This window comes from Thunnus thynnus, chromosome 2 (assembly GCF_963924715.1).
Source record: "Thunnus thynnus chromosome 2, fThuThy2.1, whole genome shotgun sequence".
In the NCBI taxonomy this organism is placed as follows: domain Eukaryota; kingdom Metazoa; phylum Chordata; class Actinopteri; order Scombriformes; family Scombridae; genus Thunnus; species Thunnus thynnus.
The window spans coordinates 22,055,552-22,073,240 of NC_089518.1; the positions used below are offsets into that span (position 1 = coordinate 22,055,552).

At 40.0% G+C, this 17,689-nt stretch overlaps 1 protein-coding gene across 2 annotated transcripts in view; it reads right to left on the reverse strand.

The window, feature by feature from the left end:
• Positions 1-17,620, reverse strand: part of kntc1 (kinetochore associated 1) — a 22,182-nt gene extending 4,562 nt beyond the window's left edge. Inside the window, exons 1-56 of one of the 2 annotated variants that reach the window (XM_067610963.1) lie at positions 17,119-17,620; positions 16,725-16,877; positions 16,456-16,576; positions 15,758-15,873; positions 15,444-15,522; positions 15,261-15,338; positions 15,134-15,168; positions 14,912-15,022; positions 14,318-14,411; positions 13,989-14,041; positions 13,789-13,901; positions 13,637-13,691; positions 13,452-13,550; positions 13,301-13,344; positions 13,124-13,189; positions 12,939-13,014; positions 12,550-12,675; positions 12,168-12,334; positions 11,946-12,057; positions 11,637-11,780; positions 11,504-11,560; positions 11,195-11,266; positions 10,954-11,073; positions 10,347-10,490; positions 10,150-10,245; positions 9,891-9,994; positions 9,657-9,759; positions 9,435-9,569; positions 9,210-9,329; positions 8,728-8,800; positions 8,436-8,503; positions 8,046-8,347; positions 7,775-7,947; positions 6,802-6,902; positions 6,575-6,719; positions 6,420-6,476; positions 6,157-6,320; positions 5,920-6,024; positions 5,716-5,844; positions 5,175-5,291; positions 4,919-5,028; positions 4,595-4,811; positions 4,093-4,182; positions 3,817-3,982; positions 3,378-3,436; positions 3,063-3,279; positions 2,902-2,975; positions 2,584-2,794; positions 1,581-1,693; positions 1,377-1,432; positions 1,126-1,204; positions 919-1,043; positions 680-815; positions 473-568; positions 304-360; positions 86-140 (exon numbers count right to left, since the gene is read on the reverse strand). In XM_067610963.1, coding sequence (XP_067467064.1) covers positions 86-140; positions 304-360; positions 473-568; positions 680-815; positions 919-1,043; positions 1,126-1,204; positions 1,377-1,432; positions 1,581-1,693; positions 2,584-2,794; positions 2,902-2,975; positions 3,063-3,279; positions 3,378-3,436; positions 3,817-3,982; positions 4,093-4,182; positions 4,595-4,811; positions 4,919-5,028; positions 5,175-5,291; positions 5,716-5,844; positions 5,920-6,024; positions 6,157-6,320; positions 6,420-6,476; positions 6,575-6,719; positions 6,802-6,902; positions 7,775-7,947; positions 8,046-8,347; positions 8,436-8,503; positions 8,728-8,800; positions 9,210-9,329; positions 9,435-9,569; positions 9,657-9,759; positions 9,891-9,994; positions 10,150-10,245; positions 10,347-10,490; positions 10,954-11,073; positions 11,195-11,266; positions 11,504-11,560; positions 11,637-11,780; positions 11,946-12,057; positions 12,168-12,334; positions 12,550-12,675; positions 12,939-13,014; positions 13,124-13,189; positions 13,301-13,344; positions 13,452-13,550; positions 13,637-13,691; positions 13,789-13,901; positions 13,989-14,041; positions 14,318-14,411; positions 14,912-15,022; positions 15,134-15,168; positions 15,261-15,338; positions 15,444-15,522; positions 15,758-15,873; positions 16,456-16,576; positions 16,725-16,868 — 6,079 coding nt within the window. In that variant the 5' untranslated portion in view covers positions 16,869-16,877; positions 17,119-17,620. The remainder of the gene's footprint in view (positions 1-85; positions 141-303; positions 361-472; positions 569-679; positions 816-918; positions 1,044-1,125; positions 1,205-1,376; positions 1,433-1,580; positions 1,694-2,583; positions 2,795-2,901; positions 2,976-3,062; positions 3,280-3,377; positions 3,437-3,816; positions 3,983-4,092; positions 4,183-4,594; positions 4,812-4,918; positions 5,029-5,174; positions 5,292-5,715; positions 5,845-5,919; positions 6,025-6,156; positions 6,321-6,419; positions 6,477-6,574; positions 6,720-6,801; positions 6,903-7,774; positions 7,948-8,045; positions 8,348-8,435; positions 8,504-8,727; positions 8,801-9,209; positions 9,330-9,434; positions 9,570-9,656; positions 9,760-9,890; positions 9,995-10,149; positions 10,246-10,346; positions 10,491-10,953; positions 11,074-11,194; positions 11,267-11,503; positions 11,561-11,636; positions 11,781-11,945; positions 12,058-12,167; positions 12,335-12,549; positions 12,676-12,938; positions 13,015-13,123; positions 13,190-13,300; positions 13,345-13,451; positions 13,551-13,636; positions 13,692-13,788; positions 13,902-13,988; positions 14,042-14,317; positions 14,412-14,911; positions 15,023-15,133; positions 15,169-15,260; positions 15,339-15,443; positions 15,523-15,757; positions 15,874-16,455; positions 16,577-16,724; positions 16,878-17,118) is intronic. The other variant, XM_067610968.1, reaches the window with a different exon arrangement.
• Between the last annotated feature and the right edge of the window lie 69 nt (positions 17,621-17,689).

Sequence of the window (17,689 nt, forward strand, 5' to 3'; positions counted from 1 at the left end):
TAATAAACATCTGTCAACATAAAAACACACATAAAACATGAATCTTTGTTAATTGAAGAGAATTTCACCATTTTAAGTGCAATACCTGAGACAAAAGGTGCCAGTATCATACTCCTCCAGGTCCTGGAGAAACTAGCAATCTGGATAGAAAAATATACAAATTTAGAAGCCTGTCTCCTTTATGACAAACTGTCTTGAATCATTGCAGCAGTGATAGTCAAATGTGTTCTTTATTTTTGGATGAAGATCCACTTCAACCTCCTACATGCTGATGTTTCTTAAAGTAAATGTGATGAAGATTACCTCCCACAGAGCGGGCACAGCCACGACTGCTTCTAACACCTTCTGGAGGTGGCTGATCTGAGGAACGGAAAAAAACTTACTTAGGAGTTTCATTTCAAATGTCAGAACTGAAATGTCAGACTGAGATCTGTTGTCAGTACAAAAATGTCCCTGCTGCACACGTCCTCACCAAGTTGAAGCCCAGCAGTTTCTGAAGCAGACTGTTCCACAGCTGAGGGTCGTACACCTGGTACTCCAAACATAAGTCTGCCACCAACCTCACAGCCTGGAAGGACAAAGGTTGCAGCTTATGTAATAAGTGATAAACTCCTAAATTAGTGAGGCTGAAATGAAGTAAAGGACCGGTGTAGTTTTCATGTTTTCAGTTGGAAAGTACCTGTGGCTCATGACTGTGATTCTTCCACAACCCTTTCACCAAGCCCTCTTTGGGACTACTGAGGAAAGACTGCAACGTGTAGGGGATATTTAAAGCCTCCAGCTGAGAGACAAAGATGTAGCACTTCAGGTAATATCTGTATGGGAATATAAGACACAGAAGCATTAATACATCTCACACGCCCTTAAAATTGTTTTAACTCAAATAGCATCATTAAAACTGGTTTAATGGTCTCTTACTGGATTTTGGTCCTGGGGATCTGCAACTGAGCCTCCAGAGTGGCCGCATCAGCGAGGCGGACAAGACAAAGCAGCGCTCGAGTCCGATGGCAGAAGGTCAGACGAGGCCCGGAAGTGCTGAGAGGCTACAGGAGAGAGTCCAGAGACAGCACTCAGCCACTTTCACTCATTTTGTGCCTTTTAATTGCAAGTTACAGTATTACTCACCCAGGTTTCAGCAGATAGGATAGGCTGTAGAAGACGGACAGCGTCATCGGTGGGGCAAGACTGCAGCATGTACACAACCCTGAGGGTATCAGATACACAACCCACAGTGAGCAAGAGCAACATTTTGGTGTTAAAACTTTTCAATCATTGTGGGTGTCAAACAATAATGAGAAAGTAGAAGAAAAAAAAAAGAGGGCTGTCTTTTTATAGAAACTGTTAAAGCAGCAAACAGTAACAGTGATGTCTCCTACCTCATTAAGTCTGGGTCCTCCTCGATGTTGCTGACACACTCCTGATTACAAATGTCCTTCATTTTAGAAAAAAAATGTTTTGTCACAATACAGAACAGATTTTGCATCCAAAATTTGATAAAAACACAGATAAGCAGATTAAAATGAGATAAACAGAAACTGAGGTTAGCTGATTAAAGTAAAGCTATACTCAGACTGACAGACCTTGGCCACAGCAGGGCCTGTTTTGCAGATCCATTTTTCCAACATCATGTTACGGATTTTCAGAAGATCCACATTGTTGATGGCGGCTATTTCCTTGATCACAGCATGTATGTCTGAGACGGAGACAAGTGATCCAATTAAAAAAGTCAGAGTCCCATTGAGCACATCAAACCGTTTCAGCAGGACTAGACAATTATGAGTTCACAGAGTGAGTGTTGCATTATGGGTTGTTTGTAGCCTTAATGTTGCTAGGCTAGCGAGTTTCTTATTGTCTGTTTACAGTGAGTCTAATAGAGTCAGTTAACACTAAAAGTTTTTCGTTAGCTCAGTTTAACCTGCAGGAGTTTCTGAAAGCTTGTATAACATGTTTTTCTGCTGCAGAGGAAATAAATTTACAAGGAGTGAAAATGAGTCCAAAATGTCTCCCGCCGCCTTTGCAGCGGAAACGGGTTGCGGACTGAATCTGTCAAGCAGCCACGAATTACTGTTGTCACAGATGACGAGGAGCTCAAAAAGACAGTCTGACAAAATGTTAACTGCTGGAAAAAATAATTTTGACTGCTTCCGAGATTATGACAGGAGAGAGTGCGAATATGTGGCTGATAAACAAGCTACAAATGTGCAATTTACATTCTACTTTAATGGAAGTATTTCACTTTTATGAGAGAGAAGTCTCCCAGGTTGAGGACTCTGCTCTCCTTGGATAAATATTATTTTAGGGAAACTTTCCCAACAAGATGAGTGTGAAAGTGTGTTTTATCTTCAAATTAACACACTTTGAAAAACAGCTGCTGGAAAAGGCGGGGGTTTGTCTTATATTCAGGTGAGTACGGCATCTTAGAGCAGATAATAAAACAATTCAATGTCATAAAAAGCAAACAGGACTAAATAACACACCCTAATCCAGTAGCCATGTTTAGCAAATCAAGCCTACAGGACGGAACTCAGAGTTGAGTTCATAAAAACATAAAAGTCGGTCATTGATTTACTTCAGCATGCTCACCAGGATATGTCTGACTTCCTGAGTCCTTGTATCGCTGTTCCACACTGCTGTGCTCATACAGGGCCACCAAGAGTCTGGCTGGCAGCCCAGTCAGTTTCAGATGCTCGGGGCTGTTCAGCTGACTGGCTATCAAGGTATTCTCAGTAGCCGAGCGCTGGAACTGCAGCTTCAGCTTGGAAAGGAAGGTCTCCCCTCTGGCTCGTGCTTCCTCCTGCTCGGGATCGGAGGAGATGAGATTCAACCCAACCAGTGACTGAATAACTAATCAGATAAAGACGTGTCAAGTCTGACACTGAATATTTCTGTAGGAATACTGACTTCAAGGTTTGGATCCTTCAGCCAGGCATCTCCGAGAGCCAAACAGAACCTAAGTGACTGTGTCTTCTCATAGCCTGTAGAAAAGAGGAAACAGTTCAGTGCATATGTGCAAACACGTTGTGCATGCAGTGTTGTGGCAGTGTCTAATCTGCAGGTCAGACCTGCTGGCAGCTCCTGGGTGATCTTGTGGGCCGTGGCAGCTGCCCACTCTGGGCTCTGGATACACTGGATGTACTTCATCATGGTCTTGGCCACCTTGAAAGTCTCCTTATTGTAGCCATGACCCTGACCCTTCTTCCTCTGCTCCAAGAGTAGAGGCTTCATCTTCTTCTCAAACACATGGTTTGCTGCTGACATGTATAACTTGTCAAGGCTCACCTGGAAAGAGACAGGAAGGCTTTAATAATCCAAAACTTGATTTAGACTTCTTAGTGATTATACAGCGTTAGACTACTTTTTAGATTAGCGTGCTTTACCTTCATCAGTTTGCTAATCAGAAGAAGTGTAGGGAAGGTCTCCTCACTGAGCTCTGGACCTATACACAGGAAAATATTTATTAGTTTAATTAGTCTTTGCACATCTCATTCATGACTAATATCAATAAATAAAGTGACCAAATTGAAGTTATAAAACAAAAAAAACCCCCAGATTTTTCTAACTGAAGCTTCACATAGAAAGTGGTCTGGATGATAAAAACTGTGTCTAAAGTCTTCAAAGTGTCAGCAAAACTTTAATCACCCACTTGAGATACTCAAACTACAGTCAGGCTCACACGTGGTTATATTATAATGATCTGAGGTAATGTTGGGATTTTCACTGAGAGATGAGAGCAATAAGCTTCTTTAAGATGATACCACAAGTCAACCAATGCAGAGAAGATAAATCAGAATAAGATAACTACAGTGGTTGACTCACAGATAATCTTCCAGTAATGTTTAGTCTGCATAAGCAGGTGAAAGGGCAGCCTGCTGTTGGACAGCGGGTTTGGCAGCAGGCTGTTTTCCAGAAGATGCGTGTTCTCCACATCTGAGGGGGGAGAGACTCGCTTGTAGGACTTCAGGTGCTGAAGGAGGCCCATTGCCTGCGGATTAGAAGACAGTGGCTGCTAGACTGCATAATACATTATGAAGACAAGGAATTATTGAATGTTAAATATACAAATGTTTTTTTTTGGGGTTGTTTTTTTTTTACCTGACTAACAGAGAAGTTGGTCACATTCTCATCTGCAGCCTGTATGATCTTCAGCACAACTTCTATCCTCTCGTAGTTGTAGGGGCTGAGCTGTAAGAGAAAGGCATTTTTGCAGGTCAGGTGTTTTCCTCAATCAGAGGTGTGATCTAAAAAAAAAAAACCCAGTTGTATGCTCATACAGTAAACTGTGGTTCAGACTTGCTATTGCAGTGCTATAATAAGTACGGATTGCCAGTAAGTCTGGGAAAAAAGCAAATTATTGGTTTGACAGCTAGAAGTAAATATTTGGACAGCTGTCATCTAATAGCTCACACTTAATAAGCATGTTGATAATGTTTTTTCATTTTTTAAATGACAATTAAGCACACTCTATTCTACGAGACGTTGACAGTTATTTCACTCATGTAACAGTAATGAAAAAAATCATTGACATTGAGCCCACACATTACTGAGATACTGCTTTAAAAATCTCCATTTTTTATCGTTTCCCTCATACACAAACCTTGAATATGGCAGCACAGAGACTGTTGGTGAGCTCGCTGGTGCTGTGTAACATCGGGATAATCTGCAGGACTCGCTCCAGTGCGTCTGCATGACAGAGAGGCTGCACCTCCTCCTGGCCTGTTCCTGGGTCACCTGCATCTTCCTCATCCTCTTGGAGCAGCAGTAAGGTCGTGATGTACTGGTTAATCACGCCGTCACGATCTAGACCAAAGGTGCTGCAGATGGGAGTAAAGGATTTTTAACACATGTAGAGAAAGAATACTGCATACCACACTGTGGTGGATATTTAAGCATAGTATGGACCCAGCTGATGGAAGCTGACCTGCAGTACTGGAGGATAATATCTGGTGTGATCTTCCTGTTCTTCACCAGAACAGGGATCAGACTGTTCTTCATCTCAGGCCGCTGGCGGAACACCGGCTGGATGGATATCTGGGACAGAGCAGGTAAATGTCAAGATATGTGAAAGACAGGAAGAAACTTATAGAATACAAAGTATAATGACACTCACTCTATATAAACATATTTATTCTGACCACCACGACCTTTTAAACACCTACATTTAAGCATCGCATTACCTCTAATTTGCTAAGCTTGATGCCCCATTCAGCGTCTGTGATGACGGAGAGAAACTTCTCTTGTTCCTCTGCCTCATTGTACAAGCAGCAGAGATTGGCTCCGATCTTGGCCACAGCCTAAATGATGAAGAAACCGTGGCTGATTAGATTTGTTAAAGATAACATGAATGAGATGAGCACATTCACATACAAGTGTATTTGTGGTATCTATTTTTTTTATACAAACTGCTTGATGATTGGTAAAATTGTTATAATTCCTACAGTCACTACAGCTGGTATACACAGTTTAAGTGTGAATATAGCTCTAAAATACCATCTCAGGGATCCCTTCAGTATTTAGCAGATCACATAAATAGAGATGGTGTCATAGACTTTATCTCCAAGAACTGATGTCAGTGTTACAACAACCTTAATATCAATCACGACTTTCCATTACCAGTGTTTACACTTTTGCCTGGTTCATTCTCTTTAATTTCCATTATCAGAAACAAGATAAAGGTTTGACAATAAATTATAGAAGAATAATGATCATATGTCCTACCAATATTTTGTCATAGTTTTGCCAGGTGTTGTCAATAACCTTCCACAGTATTTTGAAGACTTCTGCTTTGGAGAGGAGTGTACAGAGTCCAATAGCCAAATCACAATCGACCACCCTCCAGTTGAACACCTGTGGGCGATAGAAAAGTGAGTCACTTTTATCATCAGTAAATATGCTACAACCCCTTCATGACGTCTGACCCACCTTGTTCAAAAGAGCCACAGCAATAGCATTCAGAGATGAAGTAGTTGTCTTTCGGAGATCATTCAAGCACAAATTGTAGTTCTTAAGCTCTTGTGTATCATAAAGCTGAAAAAAAAAGTTAAAGATTTAGAATTTCAGTACAAACATTAAAAATGTCTTTCTGGCAAGTAGCTAAAGCTGTTATAATAGTATAATTGTTCCAGAAACACATATGGCAATGGTACTTTTTAGCCGTACCTGTACGCTGAGCTTTACGTCCATAACGTTGGAGGTGACGTGCTGCAGGCAGCTGCCGTATGAGTTGACCAGCACTCTCAGGGCCAACTCCAGCTGACTGCACTCCTGTAACATCTGTAACATGTTGGCCAGAGGACCCAGGAGGGGCCGAAGGTGGTTTGAACCTGCATGTGGGCCAGGCAGGACACATGGTAAACTTTGAGAATTATAACTTAAAGAAAAAGAAAAAGAAAAAAAACAAGAATATGAACTTTAACAGTTACCGTCTTCAAATGAACAGTGTGAAAGGCAGGAACAGTCCAGTGGGTACAGTTTGGTATCTGCAAGATTGGGAATAAATTTGCAAACCGATTAACTGGAGATTACAGCGATGAAATCCTAAATAAACATTGAATAGATCATTTCAGTATTTTCTGACCCCGAGAAATGGGCAGCAGGCAGTTGGTAATTTCGTACTGGACTGGGAGCACAGACACCGGGTCCAGAACAATGCAATCTTCATTAAAAAGATCCTGAAAGTTCCACTGAGAATATGGATCTTTTTCTGCATCCAAGGTCAAATCCTGTAACATTACACAATTTAATTTTTTAAGGCATTCAGATAATTTCAAATCTTTATGGAAAATGATAAGATAAGATACTGACCTTGGCTGTAAAGCCATAATTGTCTGATAACTGACACTGATGATAGACATCCATAGCTATCCGTGTGCACTTGCAAAGCTCCGAACAGTCCAGGAGTAGATCTGTTAACAGTTTTTAAATATACATTTCAGAGATTTTACATCTTACAAATGCTCTGCAGCAATAATTGGTTCAGATGTAACAATAATAAAAAAAAGGTCTCATGTGACCTACATAGCCTTGAAGCATTTTTTGATTTGCATTCCTAAAGTCTTTTGTCCTAAAAGCAGCCAACATCTTCAATAAGACCAGATAAGCAACTGAAAATATTTTGGAATTAATCATTTGTGTCTGTCCTGCAGTTGTGCTGTTGGCGTATCATCTGTGTTCTTAAAACGAAAGTTTTTCTTGTGTTTTCTTGGAATAGTTAAAAATTCTGGGAAATGCGCTTATTCACTTTTTCTATCTAGAACTAGAGAGGTGAGATGATTAGCCAAAGTTCAAAAATACTAACCAATCAATATTTCAACACCTCTTAAACTCCCAATTACCTCATTGTATCTCATTTGTCGAATTGATCTAATGCTCTGAGGCGCATTATTGAGCTTTGCACAGACTGGGCTCACAGGTTCTCCCTGCTTCCAGTCTTTATGCTAAGCTGGGTTCAGCACCTCCTGGTTCTAAACCCAACATTAACACACAGACATTAGAGTGACATCGATCTTCTCATTTAATTCTCAGAAAGAATGCAAGTAAGTGTATTTCCCATAATGTTGAACTATTCCTTGAAGATTAGATTGGCGTCAAATTTCCAGTCTAGTTTGTAAAACAAAAGTTTATTAACTTTTTACTGCAAGATCACAGCAAATTAAGAAATCAAAAGTATCTTACTTAACATCAATCAGTTATAAATCCAGTGCTAATTTACATGATAGTTATTTTCACCAAAATAAATTGTTGTCACACATTGTTGATGTTTACATGTGTTCTTTACCTGAGTGGCACACAGTGATGGCCTGGCTGGCAAGATTGTGGATGACTGCTGGCAAGTCCATGTCATCAGGAAGCACCATGGGCACATCTGCCTCCAGCATCTGGCATAACGTCTTGGCAGCAGTGAACAAAACCTTCCCTGTGCTGGTGTTATAGTGGTGTTCATACAGCTCACTGACGACATGAAGGAAAGAGAACAAAGAAAGCGTGAGGTTCTCAAAAATGCCTCACCATGCTTTAAAGAGCACGCCACAGCATCCACACATGCAGACCTGAGGATCTTGAGGGCCTTGTCCACCTTGCCCACCCCCACAGCTCGCAAGGCCAAGTCAGACCAGAGCTCCTGTTCAGTGCGCTGCAGCTGTCTTCCTAGACGACGCAAGCCAGCTTCTGTGGAGATGGTCTTAGTTTTGCCATCAGCATCATTAGCCACAACTGGGGTGGTTGTGGCCTTCGCCTTGGATGAGTGGCGGCCACGTGTGTTCTCATAGGCGGTGATGTGATGCTCCTGGATCTGTTTTCGGATGTTTGGATCCTCATAGTTGGAGGGGGTAAAGAAAACGTCAAAGTCCTCCTGAAGAAACCGACAAAGAAGGTGCAGGTTAAAAAGCGTATCAGATGGAATAACACTTAAAAAAAGACATTCCCTCAACAACGCTCACCTGTAGGTGGGCAATGGCCTTGAACATGATGAGGTTGCTCTCGCACTCCATGCTTTTAAGAGCATCATCTGCAGAGGACATGAAAGCAGGTATCACGCTTGGAAGAATTCATATGCACGTTTATAAGATTTCTTTCCTCGAAGCATCCGACACAAGGAAGTCAGAGTTCAGAGTCACCTGGAGCTGAGAGGAGAACCTCAGCAGGGTGGATGTTGGCTGACATGGATTTGAAAATGTGGGTTTTTACACCAATCTGCTGTTCATATCTCAGAAGTGTATACAGAGTACTTACGTTTTTGGATAATATGCATGTATTTCAGTGCCTCCACCATCGCCTGAGCTATGACCATCTGGTGTTTCTTGTGCTATTGAGGACAGGAAGGAGGCAAATTAGATGTATGTACATATGTTGAGGTTGAGATTGATTGATATGCACATACAATCCTTTAAATGTCATATAAAGTCTACTAACAGGCATATTTGTGATGTCTGTAGCTGTGTTTGCCTCATGTAAATATGCAGGGAAAATTCTAGTATATTAGATTAGATGTGTGTGAGCTACAGCAGAGATGCAAAGTTGAAATGACATCTAGTGCTCAGCAGGGACAACCATTGGCTTTCTGAAGCTCTAATGCTTAAAAACATCTTAACATGCAACAAAATATGACTTCAGTGGTCTTCAAATTGCATCCACAAAACTGAGCCTTGAATACATGTATCTATAATGCAAATGAAATGTCATTTCAAAACACACACCACCCTCCCTCTCCTCACCTCGTCAGATATGTGAATTTTGTCCTCCAGCTGCAGCATGGCCCAGGTTGTGAGGCGTTCGATCACACACTCGGCCTCTGCAGGAGACAGCTTCTTCAGGACAGTCATGCATGCCTCCGTCTGCAAGCAGCACAAAACGCTTTCTACCAATATGTCGCGGATACATAATGAGATACTAAATAAGAATTTGGTTATTTTTTATTTCCATGTGGATATGCAGCGTACCTTTCCTTGGCCTATCAGCTGGATGAGATACAAGTAATTTATCTGCAAGGTTGGCAGTTTATACGCTTCAGCCAATGTCAGGGAGTCCTCCAGAGACATCGGCAAGTCTTGCTTCAGGATGTATCTAATCAGTGTCTGAGAAAGATACACATGACTCAGAGAGTTTATAAGCAGGCACAACAGAGGTTATATGTCACATAATTGATAAAAATCAAATCTTACCAGAATTTGAGTGCTGTTAGAGAGGTTGAAGTTGCGGATCCCATAGCCCCTGAGAAGCTTCCTGATCTCCATCAGACGGTAGCTCTCTTTTATAAGCTCTTGTCTGGGGAATGAATTAAGTAGAAAAAATAAATAAATAAATAATATATATATATATATATATATATATATATATAGGCACTAATGGTGTTATTTAATGTCAATTATTTCAAGGTGAGGATGATATAAACATACTTTGGTCCATCCATCTCTAGGTACTGCTGAACCAGGTTTTCCACCTCATTAGTCCAGGGCACTACAGCTTTCTGCATGATCTCCAGCACAGCATCCACCATCAGCTGCCAGGAAATACAATAACGCAGGATTTCACAAATCCAAACTCTACTCTGTTTTTTTGGCATTTTATTGACTGGCTTTTCTGCTTAAATACATGTGTTCATAAGCCCTCAGTGTCATGCAATGTAAAAAGTGTAATGGTTTTAACGAAACTTACGTCAGTATCAGTCATGCAGCCTAGTACAGCCACTGCTTTGGCTTCCCATTCTGTGAAAAGTGTTGTGGTCTGAGAGCTGCAGCGCTCCAGCAGATCCTAGTGAAGATCAGATTGAGAAGAGAAACACTAATCATCATCAGGCATTTGGAAAAATTAAATGTTAATTCCCAGTGTGCCTGACTGTGTCAGAGTTTTACCTTGATATACTGTAGAAGAAGCTCATCAAAAGGAATCTCGTGCTCCTCAGCATACGGCAGGATGCTGCTCTCTACTGTGGCGGCGATCAGCTCTGGAGCTGGCACTTTGTCCAGCATGAAGAACGCTACGCTGCGTACACTTCCCTTTCAAATTCATAACAAAGATAAATTATTAACACATGAACAACAAAATGTACCAGGAATAAACACTTCTCATTAAAATGATCTCTTCATATACATACATAAATACATATGATTTGATTCAAGGCTACAACTCTATCTTACTAGAAAGCTTTTTGATTTTTTTTTTAAATAATGAAATAAACCCTGATATCCATACTACAGTTTGATCTCTCCTCTTATCTACTGACATCTACAGGCACAGATAAGCATTATCAATGTTTCTGCATAATTCCAAGCATGGCTTTTTTAGCCACTTTTCATACTCTAAACAAAAAAACTAAAAATATCCAACCCGATACAGCAAGATGTGTGAATTTATGATGTCCAAGTACTTTAACAAAATATTAATTTCCTGAAGGAGATATCTGAGGCATGTTTGAGGCTCAAGTATAATCAGAATAAATCACTGATAAAAAAAACAAACCTTCTCAAAGACTGAAAGTGAAAGTCTGCAGTTATATTTCTTGTGGAGGTCCAGCAGCTTGCGGAGGTTGGACACCAGCGACTTTAGGTTCTCCACCTCTTCTGTGCCGTAATTATCGTCCTTAAAAAACAAACAAACAAAAAAAAAGAGGTACAAACAAATCATGGATCACATAATATCATAATGATTAAGTTACAATTCACACCCACAGGTCATTGTTTAGGCACAAATACTAACTTACAGATTTCATCCATGTCCATAAAGAGGGCAGTCCAAGCACTGCCAAGTCCAACCCGTTCTGAGGCCAAGCACCCTGAAAAACACATTACATTCAAATCACTGGTTCAACTGGTGACTCTATAATAGTGTGTTTTCCCCCCACTGAGACTTAATCTATTATTTATTTATTTTACTATTATGTTATATTACTAATTACTATTGTGATTCATGCTCGCAATACATTTCAAAAGTCATCAAAATCATTCAGAACTTCAAATCAATAAATGCTCACCACCAGGGGTTATTTCTGCTGCCAGTTTATTTTTTTTACCTTTTCTGTTAACTCCAGGTTCCTTGCCCTCTGCTCGAGCCATCTCGCCAGGATTTTCTGAGGGTACATAAAGACAAAACTGTTATTACTGAAAGCATGGCACCATATGGTGAGGTGACAGGTGATATCCTACCTGTCCTGTTGGAAGCACTCTCCTCACAAAGGGAACAAAAACTGTCCTAAACCAAGGACATAGCTCTTGGGATGGCAGGTCCTCTGGGATGGCACTGAGCACAGCTTCAAACCTGCTCTCATCAAACTCCAATGCAATCTGCCCCTGTCACAAAACCCAGCAGGAAAACATCACAACTGACCCTGACACAATATCTCTCACAGAAAGGTTTTGTCTCATCATTGTTATTGATTCCTAAAACACAGGTTATTAATATTTGACATATTTCTGTTAATTTATTGTGAAGTGCATGAAGCTGTTCTTTATTACCTCATATCTGAGCCAAAGGAGTTGTGCACCCTTCAAGTCTCCTTCTCTTAGGTGTGTCAGAATTTCTCCTAAATTGTCGGTGCTGTTCAGAAACTCAATCCAGGCGATGCCACTATGGATGACAAAGTAATATGCTAAAATCACAGTTGTTTAAATAATAAATATACCACAATATGGCAAATTGACTGTGTCACACAACAAATACAGAGACTTTGCATTTACTTGAAATTTTCCAGGCCGTGAAGGCTGCAGAACGTTGCCAGCCTGGCCAAAGCCTCCTGGATCTGTAAGGAGGAGTATCGTGTGGCAGCGTGGTTGAGCATCTTCTCCGCCGTCTCGAAGGTTGGCCACGGAGCCTTGAGGCAATATTCCACCACATACTGCCCATCCTAGGAAACATACAAATCAAGAGTGGAAACTTTACAATAATAATAATAAGGTTTTGCTATGACAAACTCAAGAAGTCAACTTTCATCAGACATTTTGCAGCAGTAAATTTAAATTACACTAAATACTCTACAAAACCAAAGATCATTGCCTCCCTCAGCCTCTGTTCCTTGAGCGTTTTGGACTGTCTTTTGAAAGATAGCACTGTCACACTCACCGTGATCTTCATCAGGTTGATCTTGGCCTCTTCCACGAGTTCAGACAACACATTCTGCCCATAGCCACCCACTGATGCAGAGGCCAGCTGTTCCAGCACAAACTCAAGCTTCACCTTGTAAACAAGCTGAACAAAAAGGGTTGTTAGTTTTGACTCCCTTTTAAGTTTCTCACAGTCTTGTGCAGGTGATTCTCTATTGCAAATCAGTCCCTTTACCGGCTACTTGAGCAGGTAAATGACTGTTGAATGACTTTTTCTGCTCTACAATTCTTCTTCTCTGGTTAAGTAGCAAACAGAACATGTAAACTTCCATATTAATATCCACTGACATTTGTCCAGCTTATAACAGTCACAGGAATGTCACTTTTCTTCTGAAGACACACACTTACCTCTAAATCAAGCTCAAATGTGATGGCAAACTTTTCAGCCTCTTCAAACATGTGTTTATGAAGAAGTCTGCTAAGCCTGAGAATAGCAAAAAGTGAAGTAAGTCTAATTATACCGTTGTCACGGACAACAGCTGCACAAACTATTACAAATCAATGCATGAATGTGTCCAGTTAAAATGAGCTACCTGTTCTCTGGCAAAGCCTCTGTGAAGCATCTGACAACAACAGAAGATACAGGCTCTCCGCGACTACTTGATGAAGAACAAGGGGGGGGGGGGGACACATCATAAATATTTTAAAACATTCACCATATCACTTAAGTACTGACTGGACAGACAGTAATCTTAGAGACCAAATCCTACCTTTCTGGGTTCTCACAAATCCCCTCAACTAAATAAATCGTATCCTGGAATCAGAGGACATAACAGCTGATTTTAATGTGCAGAAATGTCAACATCTAGAATTAGCACATGCAAAGTTAATATAACTATTTAATTATTGTTGATTGTTCACCATGTTTATTTTTGTCCGGACAAGACAGGAGACTGAGGAGACATCCAGAGAGTAGCAGACAGTCATGGAGGGCAGACATCGTATTTGAAGTGACTTGAACTGAAAAATTAAAAAACATATTGGAGTTGAGACCAGACTTGAGATAATCATTTTATAGTTTCTTCAAAAAGGAGTTGTAATGATACCTGACTGTTGTCTTGCTTCATCAGTGTAATCATCTTCATGCTGCCCTTGTCTTGGCTGTAATTCACACAGATTAGATTAGATTTATAACCTTGTTTGAAATCCCTTTGTACTATATGAATACAGAATACATATATAAAACATTAATACGTACGCAACCATGGAGGCAGAGCCGCATTCTGTGGTGAGTTCAAAGTCATGAATAGCAAGATCCGGCCAACAGTGAATCATAACAAGGAAGTGCAGGTCCCAAAGACTCAGAACATCCTGAGAGCAAAGAAAAATGCACAGTGATCCACATTTAAATCTCAAACATCTTAACATCAAACAGCTGAGTGCTACCAGTGAACTCACCTCGGTGTCCAGAATATACAAAAGATTCTCCACCACCACCATCTTCTTCACTCCTTTGAAGTAGACATATAAATATTATGTTACAATCCTTGCACAACCCACTCTTAGAGGCATTTTACTTGTTTTGCAACTGTTTCACATTCTGTCTGTTTCTTATGTTTTCTCTTTTACTCAGGACTTTGTGTTTTACTGAATAATATTTTCCTATAAATACCAATGTCCAAAAACATGAGCACATACAGTACATTGATAACAATTTAAATGCTTAATACAGGCTCGTTAATGCTGTGTAGCTACAGTATGTGACTGTACGTGAAGCAAGAGCTCACCTGGTATTAAGCTGTTGTTGACCGAGTGAGCGAGGCGCATCTTGGACTGATGAGGGTCCATCGTCCCGTGAGTTATGACATTTTCTTTATCGCCCTGTGGAAATGATAATGATGTGACAAATAGCATTATGAGAAAAAACACATTTTTGTTGCTTACTGTGTTCCTATGAAGATTTCATTTACACAAATAAATATGAAGCTTAATTTTAGGTTAACAATTCAATTCTATCGTGAAAGCATCCGTAGTACAGCTGTGTTTTTCTGAGCAGTGGGACTGTTCTGAGGAACACAACCAACATTTAAGAAAATGTGAAACTGAAAGAATCTACAGGTATATAGACAAATGCATAATTTAAAATACATATTGAAGATTAGTGGTTTGTAAATTCTTATTAAGCAAAGTTTCAGAATAAAATAATATTCAGAAAAATGAGAAATGCAACCGCATGAGCAAGGACTGACGCATTTTAGCTACCATGGTCCATAAGCAGAGTTAATTTGAATCTTTAAATACTGTATGCATTCATATGTAACGAATGTATCAGAACTGAATGTGGTAAATACAGAAATCACACTTCTTTCACGGACACTGACCCCAATCATTAAATGGATTTCATGGCCCAGATTGAACATTACTGCTGTGCTGCAACCCTCCTCATGGTAATCCTCGGTGGAGCAGAAGTCAATCTTGATGAGAGACTGGAGCTGGATTGAGGAGAATTTTGATTATATTTCTGTTGTTAAAAACAACAACAAACAAACAAACAAAAAGAAAGAACATTTGCTATTGCATGGAGAGAAGATTGCTTAACTTACATCTTTCAAAGCTCCCACGTCCATTTTTTCAATGGCTGTGATGAGAAAAGAAAAAAGGAAAGTTACAGTTGGTCAATAAAGTGGTTCCAACAAAAATTTGAAGTCCTCCTCATATAATGTTTTGTACCTGTCTCAATCTTTGCCAAAGCAAGGTTTGTAATGTGGAAAAAGCCATCCTTTATGAGAAGGAACATATGGTACATCCCTGTAAAAAAAACAAAATTATCAAAAAGCATTATTAGACATAACATCTAGAGTATTAATTCTAAATTCCTTCATGTTTCAGGTGCACTTCATGTCTTGATTTTACCTAAGGATGTCTTGTCTTCCTCTATGACGAGATAGCGATAAGTTTTCTTATCTCCGCTGGATGGTTTCTCTACCAAAGCCTGCAAACATCAGTGAAACACATCATGCAGCTCAAACTCACCTCAGAAAAAGACACAGAGTATTACCAATGTTACAGCTGGTGCCATTACCTCTAGTTGAGTATTATTTTTCCAAGTGTCATAGGTGAAATCAGTCAGGTACAGTATAGCAAACCAAGGTCAGGCACAGAGTGATCATATCTATTCTAATCCTACAATCTGGTAGGCCTCACACATATTTAAAAAACACTCGTACCCTGGTGAGAAGGATTCTCTTGTCCGCAACATGGATCAAATGGAGGTTTCCATTTCTTTCACAGACCACCAAAAACTGTCCATCCAGGCATACATCAAAGGCATCCACATCAGTTTCTGAAAAATAAATATTGGTATTAGCGTACAGTAGTTAATGTGACAAGTCCAACTGCATCGATAGAAGCTATAATGACATCTGGCATCTGACTTTTCATTATCAATTAATCTGTCGGTTATTTTCTCAATTAATTGATTATTCATTTGGTCTATAAAATGTCAGAAAATGACAAAAAACGTCAATCACTGATCCCAAAGCGAAGATGACATTCTCAAATGTCTTCTTTTGTCCTGACCAACAGTCAACAACCCAAAGATATTCAGTTTACTATCACAGAAGACTAAAGAAATCAGTAAATATTCACATTTGAGATGCTGGAACCAGAGAATATAGACATCTTTTTCTTAAAGAATGACTCCAAATGATTAATCAATGATCAAAATAGTTGTCAATTAGTTTAATAGTTGGCAACTTATCGATTTAATTGACTATTCCTTGCAGCTCTACGTGTGACTGAACCTTCCACTACAGTATCTCTAAAAGGATTCAGTCCAAATCCTGATTTGGATGCTGCAGCTTCTCAGAGGACACCAGCTGACATCTGACAGATAAGAAACAGCATGAAGCATGAAGCTGTGTACCGAAGTGAAGCAGCAGCAGGATGGTCTGATAGCTCTGGTCAAACAGGATGACCGTCTTGTCAGCAACAACAATGCTCCAGTTTGAACCACTGCAGGAGGAGAGACGGGGATCTTTCTGCACCTGCAAAGAAACAGCATTTCCATCAGATCACAGGTCAGTGTTGTCACTAAACCAGGAGTGACAGACTGTGTCAACACTCCTGGATGTTAATAAATGGAGCAGCATGTACATTATCTTTACGTTACTGTACATAGTGACTAATTATTACCTCATTGGCAGTGGAGATTTTGACCAGTGTATCCACCTGATACAAGCCGCTAACGTTACCATTTTCCTCATTTGACTCACTGCAGAAACGGACAGTGTTTGTATCCTCGTTGGTCAGAAGTTCAACGTCGCTCCACATCGCCATTTCGTGTAGCTAAGTAACATAAAAGAAATATATAACCATTTAGTTTTGATCTGAAAATGATTAATTTATGAGTTGGTGAGCGAAAAAAGAGATAAAGCTAGCTAACATTACCACTTTACTGTTATGATAACGCTAATGCTAGTTAAGTTAATTCAGACGGGAGTTAGAAAGTCGAACTGCTGTTGTTATCTATGAACACTGGGGGAAAGACAGTATAACACTAGATACAGTTGCTAGTAGGTTAACTCACCAGTCTACTGCGATTACTGGACAGCCACAACACACAGAAACTACATATCGCAAACTCAACAGCATTAGCTTTGGAATTTGGCGGGTTGCTGTAGATTAACAGCAAAACTATGTCACTTAGTGAAATCCCTGAGTTTTGCCTTCCAGGTACAACATCCCTCTCAGGTTACGTACAAACACTACCCTCTTCGTCAGAATTGGCAGGATTAATTCCCAAACAAGCGTATCTATCTTTAATTAATCTAAGCCTAACCGTTTTATTGACGACGTTTGTTTGGGCTGCACTGTTTGAGAGTAGGTGCTGCCTATGGTGCTGCCTGACAGACGACAATGAGGGATAAAGAAAAGTTACAGGCGGGGCCATAGTACGGAGAGCCTTGTGGCGTTGCCAGGTTGGATATCTTTCCGTCTGTTGTTTGTTGATGGTGTATTGCTACATTTAAGGCCTTGCAGTGTGGTTAAAGATTAGGATGTACTTTGCTTGAACTTGTCAGTAATTATATAATTATATTATTTTAAGAGTATTGAGTTTGAATAATTTAAACGAATATTTAACCGAAGGTCTTCAAGAA